The sequence below is a fragment of the Vicia villosa genome, unplaced genomic scaffold (assembly GCF_029867415.1).
Source record: "Vicia villosa cultivar HV-30 ecotype Madison, WI unplaced genomic scaffold, Vvil1.0 ctg.001408F_1_1, whole genome shotgun sequence".
Lineage (NCBI taxonomy): Eukaryota > Viridiplantae > Streptophyta > Magnoliopsida > Fabales > Fabaceae > Vicia > Vicia villosa.
The window spans coordinates 223,947-236,298 of record NW_026705606.1 but is presented as its reverse complement, the minus strand read 5'-3'; the positions used below and the strand labels follow the sequence as shown (position 1 = coordinate 236,298).

At 38.6% G+C, this 12,352-nt stretch overlaps 1 protein-coding gene across 1 annotated transcript; it reads left to right on the top strand.

Moving 5' to 3' along the window:
• Window positions 1-2,131: 2,131 nt before the first annotated feature.
• On the top strand, window positions 2,132-8,492 carry LOC131634996 (uncharacterized). The gene is made up of 4 exons (XM_058905620.1): window positions 2,132-3,757; window positions 4,208-4,948; window positions 5,060-6,277; window positions 7,335-8,492. The coding sequence occupies exons 1-4, from the start codon at window positions 2,132-2,134 to the stop codon at window positions 8,490-8,492; spliced, it is 4,743 nt and encodes a 1,580-aa protein (XP_058761603.1).
• Window positions 8,493-12,352: the final 3,860 nt, after the last annotated feature.

Here is a 12,352-nt window from a genome sequence, read left to right as displayed (position 1 = left end):
GTCAAATCTCTAACTGACAAAAGGAACGTTAGAAGCTACAAAAGGTAAAGTCAGTAAAAGCAGTGAAAGCATGGCTCGAGGTAGTTGAAAAAGTGTGAAACATTAAATGCAGTGTTGTACTATTCACGCAAAGCATTAAATGCTCCCAACGGTCATTTCCTCTCAGCGCATATATATAGAAGTTCTGATTCAGAAGCAGCTATCCAACTCTTGCGAAAATACCAAAACGCTATCAAACTGAAAAGCTAAGAAGAACTTCATCTTCAACATCACAACTTTGTAATATTTTAGTGAGTGTTAAGAACTAGAACTTAAGAGAAATATCACTTGGTGATTACAGCTTTATTAGAAGCAATCTATACTCTTGTAATATTTATTTTACATTGATTATAAAAGGATTTCCTAGAGTGATCAAGTTGTGATCTGTAGACTCTAGAAGACTTAGAGGGTATCTAAGTGGAGAACCATTGTAATCAGTTTGAATAGTGGATTAAATCCTCAGTTGAGGTAAATCACCTTGTCAGGGGTGGACTGGAGTAGTTTAGTTAACAACGAACCTGGATAAAAATAATTGTGTTCTTTATTTTTATCTACCATTTTTTAGAAGTTACACTTATTCAATCCCCCCTTTCTAAGTGTTTTCCACTCCTTCACATCTTTTTGCTCAGCAGAACCAGTCATCTTCAGGGTGATTTTGTCCTATATAACACATTGTGAATTAAGGAAATTGACAATGCAATTAGAAGATTCACACAATTTTGAAACAGATAAAAGGTTTAAGGAAAATTCAGGGATTAATAGAACATTATGCAGAATGAAGTCAGTGGAAAAATGAATTGTGCCAGAATATTTAGCAGCTAAACATTGTCCATTTGGTAATCTAACATTGATGGGAATAATTTTTGTTAAGAAATGTGGTTGGGCCTAACACAATCCTACAAAACCGGCTTGTAGGGTGAGGATTGCCCCCACTTATAAGGATATGTTCAGGCCATATATTGTCCGATGTGGGACTCTTAACACACCCCCTTACGCCCAGGACTAGACAACTGGAGCGTGGAAATAAATGGTGGTTGCCCGATTGTAACGCCCATATACTTTTAATATTAATTTAATTTGGAATATTGAATTAATAATTAGAATTATTGAGAATTTTATGGAAAATAATGGTTTATGACATTGGGCCATTGTAAGGAAATAGTAAAGAAGGGGGTGTGATATAGTAAAGTTTTTACTAACCTTAATATTATTATTTTCATAAAATAATAAAGGATTGGGAAAAAGAAAGAACGTGAAAGAACAGAAGTTTTGGGAACGAGGAACGTGAAGGAGAACTGAAGAGGAGAGACCAAAGATCAAGAATTTGGCTAAGGTAAGGGGGGACTTGTCTGTTTGTCATCTATTATCGGGTTAGGGGTTAATAGCATAGAATAGATGTGGAATTCGTATCAATTGAGTCATATGATAGGTTTAGGGATTGGGTTAATTTGTGTGACTTTTAATCCTTTGTTGAATCCATGATGTGTATGATGTTATGATGTCAATTGATGCTTGAATTGTGTATACTAATGTGCAAATTGTGTTGTATGTGTGGTTCATTTTTCGAAACTCGTACTGGTGTGATTTTGAGGGCATTTGGGATGTGTAGAATGCTGTTTTCTGCAGGTTGGGGTTTCTGAAATCACCGGTTCGCGCCGCGTGCATAGGGTTGGCGCCGCGAACAGGTGGGCAGAATGCCAGGATGTGGTGATACGCACAGGTCGCGCCGTGTACTCGTGTTGGCGCCGTGAAGGCGTAACTTTTTCTTGTTTCGCGTCGCGTGCAGATGTTTGCGCCGCGAATAGATTTGCAGAGAGCCAAGGATTTTTGGGACGCTCAGTTCGCGCCGCAAACCAAGATGGCGCCGCGTGCTGTTGATGTTTGTGATATTTTAAAAGTTCAAAGGCAACCTCCACCTCACAACAATCCTTACCAAAGAAACAACCAAGGATTTCAACCTTCAAGATTCAACAATCAACACTATCAACATCAAAGTCCTTATCAAAGTCCAAACCCTCAAGGTCAAGGTTAACAATCTCAAGGTGGGAGCTTAAAATTGGAAGACACTCTTACACATTTCATGCAAGCATCCATGGCTAATCAAAGGAGTAATGAAGCAGCCATAAAGAATCTAGAAAATCAAGTGGGTCAACTTGCAAAGCAATTGTCCGAGCAACAACCGGGAGGATCCTTCTCCGCCAACACCCAAACCAATCCAGAGGAACATTGCAAAGCCATTGTTACAAGAAATGGGAGGAAGGTGAATAACGGCGTGAATGAAGAGGTTATAATGGAAGATGAGGAGGAAGTAATAGTTGAAGAGGAAGAAGTGGAAGTGATAGTTGAAAATGAGGGAGAAAAGAGTGAGGAAAAGATAGAGGAAGAATTAGTTGAAAAAGAGAGAAAAGAAAACGAAGAAAGTGAGAAAAACAACAAAAAAGTGAAGAGGAATAAAAAGAGAGATGAACAAAAGAGCACAATCCCATCCCAACACTTACCATACCCACATGCCAAATCAAGGACGGATAATGCAAGGCAATACGCTAGGTTTATGGATATTTTCAAACAACTCCAAGTGAATATCCCATTTTCCGAAGCGTTAGAACAAATGCCAAAATATGCAAAGTTCATGAAGGATATTCTCACCAAGAAAAAGAGGTATTCGGAAGAGGAAACTATTTTACTTGATGCTCGTTGTAGTGCCATAATCCAAAAGACACTACCAAAGAAAGAAGCCGATCCGGGACGTGTTACTTTGCCGGTTACAATCGGAGGCCATTACATAGGTAACGGTTTGGTTGATTTGGGCTCAAGCATTAATTTAATTCCATTGTCTATCATCAAGAGGCTGGGAAACATAGAGATGAAGCCAACCCGAATGACTTTGCAACTAGCCGATAAGTCTCTCACCTCTCCTTACGGAGTTGCGCAAGACATGCTAGTCAAAGTGGATAAATTTTTGTTCCCGGTAGATTTTGTGGTAGTTGATATGGAAGAAGACCGTGATGTACCATTGATACTTGGAAGACCTTTCATGAAAACAGCCCGGATGATGATCGACATAGACGATGGTCTTATGAAGGTGAGAGTGCAAGATGAAGAAGTCACTTTCAATCTCTTTGAAGCAATGAAGCATCCCAAGGATAAACATGATACATTTCGAGTCGATGCTACCGACAAGGAGATCGAGGAGGTTGCTAATCAAGTTCACATCTCTAGTCCCTTGGAAAGATCTCTTATAGGAGCATACAATGTCTTATCCGAGATTGAAGAAAAAGAAATGGAAGCATTCTTGAATGAGTTGGAATCTTGTGGGGAGATTGATCATAATGAAGAAAAAGTAGAAGAGTTAAATGCGGAGAAGAAAGTGGAAGAATCAAAAATGGAGTTGAAAATGTTGCCATCTCATTTGAAGTATGTTTTTCTTTGTGATAACTTCACTAAGCCGGTGATCATTAGTAATTCTTTGTCTACTCAAGAGGAGAAGCACTTAATTGACGTGTTAAAGAAGCATGAAGGTGCACTGGGGTGGGTTTTATCCGATTTGAAAGGTATTAGCCCCGCTTATTGCATGCACAAAATCATGATGGAGGATGATTACAAACCGGTTGCTCAACCTCAAAGGCGGCTCAACCCATCAATGAAGGAAGTCGTGAGAAAGGAAGTAGTTAAACTATTGGAGTCCGGGATGATTTATCCTATTTCCGATAGCGAATGGGTAAGTTCGGTGCAAGTGGTTCCTAAGAAAGGTGGCCTGACGGTTATCCGAAATGAAAAGAATGAGTTGATTCCGACAAGAACGGTAACCGGGTGGAGAATGTGCATTGACTATAGAAGATTAAATCAAGCAACAAGGAAGGATCATTTCCCATTGCCTTTCATGGATCAAATGTTGGAAAGGTTAGCCGGTAAGAATTTCTATTGCTTTTTAGATGGTTATTCGGGCTACAACCAAATTTCGGTGAACCCGGCGGACCATGAGAAGACCGCTTTTACATGTCCATTTGGTGTTTTTGCCTATCGAAGAATGCCTTTTGGACTATGTAATGCTCCGGCTACATTCCAAAGATGCATGCAAGCCATCTTTGCGGACTTGATTGAAGAGTGTATTGAGGTGTTCATGGATGATTTTTCGGTGTATGGATCATCTTTTGACCTATGCTAAAAGAATCTTGAGGTGGTGTTGGAGAGATGTGTGAAGACTAACCTTGTGCTAAATTGGGAAAAATGCAATTTTATGGTCACCGAAGGAGTGGTTCTTGGACACAAAATTTCTTCCAAAGGACTTGAAGTTGACAAAGCCAAAGTGGAAATCATAGAGAAGCTGCCACCATCAACCAACATCAAAGGACTAAGGAGCTTTCTTGGACATGCCGGTTTCTATAGAAGATTCATCAAGGATTTTTCGAAGATAGCAAAGCCATTGAGTAATTTACTCAACAAAGGTACGCATTTTGATTTTGATGAGTCTTGTCTAAAAGCATTTCTTGAGCTGAAAGACAAATTAGTTACTGCACCCATAATCGTTGCTCCAAATTGGAAAATGGATTTTGAACTCATGTGTGATGCAAGCGATTATGCGGTAGGTGCGGTATTAGGTCAAAGAAGATCAAAAGTTTTCCATGCAATTCACTATGCTAGTAAAGTTTTGAATGAAGCTCAAGTTAACTATGCAACAACTGAAAAAGAGCTACTAGCCATAGTGTATGCGTTGGAAAAATTTAGAGCTTATTTGATCGGTTCTAAAGTTGTAGTCTACACCGACCATTCGGCGATAAAGTATTTGCTAACCAAGCCGCATTCCAAACAAAGATTAATCCGTTGGATTTTACTCTTACAAGAGTTTGATTTGGAAATCCGAGACAAAAAGGGATCCGAAAACTTGGTGGCGGATCATTTATCCCGATTGGTAAATGTATAGATTACAAAGAATGAGGTTGAAGTAAGAGAGGAGTTTCCGGATGAAAAACTTTATGCGATTCAAGTGAGGCCTTGGTTTTCCGATTTTGCAAATTATAAGGCAACCAGTTTAATCCCGGAGGACCTCACTAGCAATCAAAGAAAGAAATTTTTAGCGGATGCCAAACACTATGTATGGGATGACCCATATTTATTCAAAGAAGGTGTTGACAGCATCTTGCGAAGATGTGTCACCAATGAAGAAGCGAAAGATATCCTTTGGCATTGTCACAACTCTCCATATGGAGGCCACTATAGTGGATGGAGAATAGCTACCAAAGTACTCCAATCGGGGTTCTTTTGGCCTACTCTATTCAAAGATGCTCATGAGCATGCAAAAAGTTGTGACAAATGTCAAAGGAGCGGAGGAATAGGCAAACGAGATGAAATGCCCTTGACCAATATGTTAGAAGTAGAAGTCTTTGATTGTTGGGGCATTGATTTTGTTGGTCCGTTTCCTCCCTCTTTCGCTAATGAATACATTCTTGTTGCCGTTGACTATGTATCCAAGTGGGTGGAAGCACTTGCTACACCTAAGGCCGACTCCAAAACTGTGATCAAATTCTTAAAGAAAAATATCTTCTCATGTTTTGGTGTGCCAAGGGTGTTGATAAGTGATGGAGGTTCACACTTTTGTAATACACCTCTGGAAAAAGTTTTAGAACATTATGGTGTAAAACACAAGGTGACCACCCCCTATCACCCACAAGCAAATGGTCAAATGGAAGTATCAAACAGAGAAGTAAATAGAACTCTTGAGAAAACACTCTCTAGCCCTAGAAATGAGTGGTCATTGAAACTAGATGATGCTTTATGGGCATACCGTACTTCCTACAAAGCTCCTATTGGACTAACCCCTTTTCAGATGGTCTACGGAAAAACTTGTCCTCTTCCGGTAGAGTTGGAACATAGAGCACTTTGGGCTCTTAAATTTTTGAACTTTGATACCGCTCTGGCCGGCCACAAAAGAAAAGACCAACTCCATGAATTGGAAGAATTAAGGGACCAGGCGTATCACTCCAACAAGCTCTACAAGGACAAAGCTAAAGCTTATCATGATAAGAAGGTCCGCTGCAAAAGTTTTCATGAGGGGCAGATGGTGTTGCTATTCAATTCGCGGCTTCGGTTGTTTCCCGGTAAACTTAAATCAAAATGGTCCGGACCATTTGTCGTGAAGGAAGTGAGGGACTATGGAGCCATTGTGATCGAGGATCCCAAGTCTAAGGAAAGTTGGACAGTTAATGGTCAACGACTCAAGCTTTATCATGGTGGAGAAGTGGTACGCGAAGCATGTGCTGTTTTACTTAATGATCCGTGAGAGATCATTGAACCGTCGAGCTCTAACGACATTAAACAAAGCGCTTGTTGGGAGGCAACCCAACGTCGTAAGTAGACTGTGTTGTTTTCATGGATTTTCTGTTTTGTAGATGTTAGGTACTTTTATTTTTTAGGAAGTGAAGGTTAATTGTGAAAATTGGCAATTTTTGAGAATTTAAGTCTGTTTGCGCCGCAAACATTGTTTGCCCCGCAAACAGAGCACAAACAGTGAGTAAGCCATTTTTGCAAAGAAAAATTTTCATGTTTGCCCCGCAAACAAGGGATTGCTCCACAAATAGGTTAGTAAAAAATTTGTTCATCAGCTATTGCGCCGCAAACACTGTTTGCCCCGCAAACACTGTTTGCCCCGCAAACAGGGCACAAACACTGAATAGGCCCTTTTTACAAAGAAAATTGTTCTTGTTTGCCCCGCAATCAAGGGATTGCGCCGCAAACACTGCGAGACAGCAATTCCCTTCCTTTTTATTTTTTTTAACTTAGTTACTTTTTCATTTTATCTTCTTTTATTTTCAAACAACTTTAAAACACTCTCTCTCTCTCACAAAACTCCCACCCTCCATCAAACCCTAGTTTCACCAACACTCTCACACACAACTAAACCTCTCTTCAATTCTACACTCACCTAACTCAAATTCAAGGTATGTTTTTCTATTTCTATGATTTTGAAATCTCTTTGTTCAAATCATTCTAGGTTAGGGTTTGTTGATTAACATAGTAGATTCAAACTTGATGTCAAAATTCGAACTTGCATGTGTTAATCTTACTGTTTAATGGGTTGAGTTTGCAAGTGTTTGATTGGGTTTCTTCTTGTTACAAGCAACTCTTCCATTTTGTGCCATAGATGCTGAGTTTTGCAAGGTTTGCGCCGCGAACTGGGTTTGAAAATTCACCTTTGCGCCGCAAACAATGATGGCGCCGCAAACTGGGTGTGTTTTATAAGTTCTTGTTTTTATTCTAACAGTTTGGCTGCTGTGGTTTGGTTGATTAAATTGTTGTAGATGTCAAAGCGCACAAAAACCAGAAGCACCAATCCTAACCACTCCATATCAAGATTCATTGGAGAGGAACAAGAAGAGCGATATACTTACTTGTGCAACCGAACTGTCCAGGCTGAAAGGTTCATCCGTTTCAAACCAAATGGTCCGATGCGGGAGTTGGTTAAAACATTGGAAACACTTAAATGGGGGATGATATGCGAACCGGTGGATGAGATCAATTATGATATCGTTCGCGAATTCTATGCTAATGCCATGCCGGTAGAAGATGGGTTAGAATTTATGTACAAAACAATGGTGAGGGGAAAGACAATCTCTTTTAAGAGGAGTGCTATCAATGAATATTTGGGATCCCCATTGGAGCTACCCGATGGAGTAAGAAGTGAGTACCACATAAGGTATCTCACTAATGATTGGAACATCCAAGTCGTCAGTGAGTCCTTATGCCTTGAAGGAAAGACCTATGAGTTGAATGATGCGGGAGCGCCAAAAGGATGGAAAAGAGAGGATTTTAAAGTGGAGGTTAAAGCATTGCTAGTGGTGGTATTGCATAACATAAGACCAAGAACTCACACAACACACATCTCACTCGAAGTGGGATACATGCTGTTTTGCATTTTGTACGGAGTACCGATTGATTTGGCCAGCATAATATCTAAAGAAGTGAGGAGGGTATCGGTTATGGGAACAAGACATGGAGGCAAAGCCGGTGTCCTTATCTACCCCGGTCTAATCATGGGGCTTTGTTTCAATGCACGGGTGACCATCCCGAGTGAGGTACATTTCAAAATCACCAGTGTTATTAATGAAGCTTTTATTACCAGGTTTTGTGAAGGCTCGACAAAGAAAGCTGAAAGAGGAGGAGCATCCACTTCAAGGTCTAGAGGTGGTCGAGCACTTGTTTTCGATCACATGGCCTTCGCCACCTATTGTGCAGAGAATTTTGAGGCGACTCAAAGATCCAACCGGTTCTTGGTGCAAACATTATCTCAACAATTTCAGCGCACCTCTTTGGAAGCAGAGTATGATGCCTACGCAAATTGGCCTATGGGCAGGCCAGCTTTCATGGGGGGTGCAGGAGGCAGCGGTACCGGAAATGAGGACGAGACAATGGAAGATGTGATCGGGACAGTTGGTGGTGGTGATGAAGAAGAGGATTGAAGTGGTGTTGTAGCAATTTTTTTAGTTTATTTTTATTTTATTTTAGTCGTAATTCTGTTTCGTTTTATTTAATTTTGGTTGCACCTTTCGATTTTTAATTGTGTACTTTATGGTGGCTCTCGTTTCACCATTTGAACATCTTTAAGAATTGCAATTTTATTATTGTGGTTTAATTGTGTGTTTGGGTGGAAAGTGATTATCCAACTTTTCAAAGTGTTTTTGTTTAATTGTTCTTTTGCAAAGGGAGCTTGAGGAATCAATGGGCACGGACAAGAGTGGATGTTGTGAAAACTTCGAGTGGCAATGATGAGAATCGGTATCAAGGAAAATTAAGGTACACTTTATCGCTCTCTAGACTTAATATGATTAGTTGATGGTGTGTGCAAATTGCTTAGCATAAATTCCTTGAGTTACATGTCATTTTTGAATCAAAATTTAGAACTTAGCCAAGTAAGGAAACTTTCCATTGTACACTAAATGCGGGATACCGGAATTTATTTCAACTCATTGTTATCATGCTAAACCTTGCATATTTCTTGTTTTTGAAAAGTGTGAAAGTGATTGAGGCATTGTTTGAATTTGAGAAAAACCACTTGACCAAAAAGTTAAATCAATTAACCTTGTGAGGAGCGATTCTTAGTCAACCCCTTTGAGCTTATATTAGGATTCATGTGATTATTGAAAATGTTTTGTATGTGAATCCTAACTTTTTTTCATTAAAACCTTCAACCGCAATGGTTGCAATTTTGCCTTGTGCCTATGTCTATGTAGGGAGCATTGTTGTATCTATTATGGTTTGATTCAAGCAAGTGTTTTTGTTAAGTGAATTGATATGAATGCTCCCTTAGGATAGGCATTTTTGTTTAATTTCCCTCTAATAAAATCCTTTCTTTGTAACCCAAGCCACATTACAACCTATAAAAGCCCTCTTGATTCACACTTTGCACATAATTTTTGAAATTGTTATGGTGAACGCATGATTTGAGTTGTTGTTGATTTAAATTCCCGGATGAGTGAAAGTAAACCCTCTTGTATTCATCATTACTATGATGTGTGTGTAGGTTCGATTCAATCTTGACATGTCTCTTTTGGAATTTCTTGATAATAATTTGGACTTTGCCATCATTCTTTCTCATGCTTTGTTTTAGCATTGTGGTGAGTGTACTTTGAAGGGACTTATACTTTTGAGCCATGTGATTGTTCGGTTACCTTGTCATCATTCTCTTGTGCGTTGCTCTTGCTACTCTTGTGAATTTTTGTTTAGGGACAAACAAAATGGTAAGTTGGGGAGAGTTGTTAGGGACCAAATAGTACTAATTTTCATATATTGTTTTTGGTCCCTTTAACCACTTTTTACTCAATAATCACACTTTTATTCATACAATTTAATAATTTTGCAATTTTGTTCATTTTTAGTTCATTTGAATTGTTATTTCACATTCTGTTAGTTTTGTAGCGTTTTTAAGGTTTAAAGATCATGGAAGCAAAGAGGAATTACTTGAAGACTTGGATTAGCAAAAGAAGTGTTGATGAGGCCAGTTTTCCCCGCAAACATCTTTGGTGCCGCAAACTGCAAAAATCACAACTGGTCAGCAATTGTTGCTTGGATTCTGATGTGGCAGAAATTGAAGAGTTTGCGCCGCAAAAACTCTTGGCGCCGCAAACGCTGCGAAGCAGAGCTTCTCTTTTTCTTAGTTGGTCTACCACTTGTCATTAGGTTTTTATCTTTTGAATGTGAACAGTTAGTATGAATTTTTGGGGCTAATTTAGATAAAAAGAAAAATATAACCAAGGGGCTATTATTCTATTCATTGTGAACCAAACATTTAGGATAGGGTTTTGGAGAGAAAAGCTTGCAACTTTGTGAGAGATTGATGCTCATAGTTTCTTCTCCATCTCTTTTGCTGTCAACCATGGTGATGAGTAGCTAAATCCCACTTTGACAAGATTGGAGGTAGTAGCTATTCTTGTTAACTATGTATTTCCTCTAGCACTTTGTATGAACTTCATTAGTATTGAAATGGATGAATGTCGTTGTTTTATCTTTATATTTAGAGTTGATTTATGATTGAGAAATATATTTCAAGTCTTGGTCTACAACATTTTATCAAGTAGTGAATAAATGCTAGAGATAGATTTATTTGCCACTTTTCTATTTGTATCAAACAATCAAGATTACTATATTGATAGTTAGAGTGAGAGATCATCTAATGATTAATATATTAACTTTCACAACCTTGTTTAGACATAAACATTGTTGAGAGGATACTAGAACATTGTCATTGCTATTGAAGTTATACATTCGTTGTTAAAGTCGCATAGAAGATAAGAATAGTGAAACCAAAAGCAATTTTGTCATTCTTTTATTATTGAAGCAAGTTTTATTTTATTGTCTTCTAATTGCCTTAGTTATAACAAATAGCGATTCAAAACAAAACAACTTTGTTACCTTTCGAACATAAAATAATAGTAACTATAGAACGGCGGTAATATCACCCAATCTCTGTGGATACGATTTAAAAATATTTGCCTTGAATATACTATTCAACAACTATATCTAGAAGATAATGTTCACTTGATTTGTAGGAATAGACTGAAAAAGCAACATTAATTTTATGCAATGTCGTGATGCATGTATTGTAAACTTTTTGAAATGAATGAGAGTGTTATGCATATGCCGTGAGGTATATGATGTATGGATGCAAAATGTCGTTATTGACGACAGTTAATTATAGCAGTGTCTGGCGGGGAAAATAAATTCCTGACTGTTTGTGGAGAATAGGAATTCCCGCTTCATGCTCGAGGATGCTTAGTTGGGGATTTTTAACTTCTGCCTAGGGAAAGAAGTAATTTGAAAGATAGATCTTTGATGCACCCTGATTGGGGATAAGAAAGATGAATAGACCCTATTGGAGGAGGGATTGAAGATAGCTACTTGAAGATTACTTTGTGGGGATATGATCTTGTGAAACCGGCTCTGTGGGAAAGCGTTGATGCTTTGAACATTGCCCCCCGGTGGTTATAACAACTACCATTCCTGGATTTGTATTGATTGGGACATAACAATGAGTATTGATCGAGGTGTCAAACAGACATTGCATAGCTTTGCCTCAGCTAGTGGGGATTTTGAAGAGTTTTGCCTCGTGAGGACCTTACGGGATACATACTATGGGTGATGCCCCTAGTACTCATAGACTTGGGAAAATGCCCTTGATTTCTCGATGCTCCTGAGAGATTCTTTGAATCTTGACCTGACTGCCCCAGATTGATTGGACAAAACATGTCGTGCCCCTTGTATACATTGCAAACATGTCAACACAACTTATTTTATGAATGATTCCTTTAGATGCATAAAATTCGGGGATACTGAATTCAGGACCATTATCAGTCCTGATAATTTTGACATGAACCTTATGTTGATTTTCTATGAGGCTAATAAAATTTATAACATGATGTCTAGCTTCAGATTTAGTTTTCATTAAATTAATCCATGTGTATCTGCTACAGTCATCAACAACAGTTAAAAAATATGCATGGCCATGTAAAGATTGAGCTGCAAGAGGTCCCGAAATGTCAAAATGGATCAATTCATAAGGGTGAGCAGCTCTAATATTACTAAAAGGATATGAAAGTTTTATTTGTCTAGCATAACAACATACATCATAAACATCTTTATGATTAACTGTGATAAAGGGAAATTGAGAGTGTAAGTACATAAGTTTGTTTTGAGATAAGTGTCCTAATCTAAAGTGCCATAAGGCTCTATCTGGTAAAGTGACAGTGGCTGCTAGAGCAGAGGTAGATGAGTCATTATCTTTTAGTGTTAAGTAGTACAATCCATCTTGTTAGAACAATAAATG

What these genes read in the sequence shown, in the direction of transcription:
- LOC131634996 (XM_058905620.1), top strand. Translation starts at nt 2,132, where the DNA reads ATGGCTAATCAAAGGAGTAATGAAGCAGCCATAAAGAATCTAGAAAAT. An exon ending in CTATTTCCGATAGCGAATGG is followed by an intron (nt 3,758 to 4,207) that starts GTAAGTTCGGTG and finishes CTATGCTAAAAG; the next exon opens with AATCTTGAGGTGGTGTTGGA. An exon ending in CGGATCATTTATCCCGATTG is followed by an intron (nt 4,949 to 5,059) that starts GTAAATGTATAG and finishes GCAAATTATAAG; the next exon opens with GCAACCAGTTTAATCCCGGA.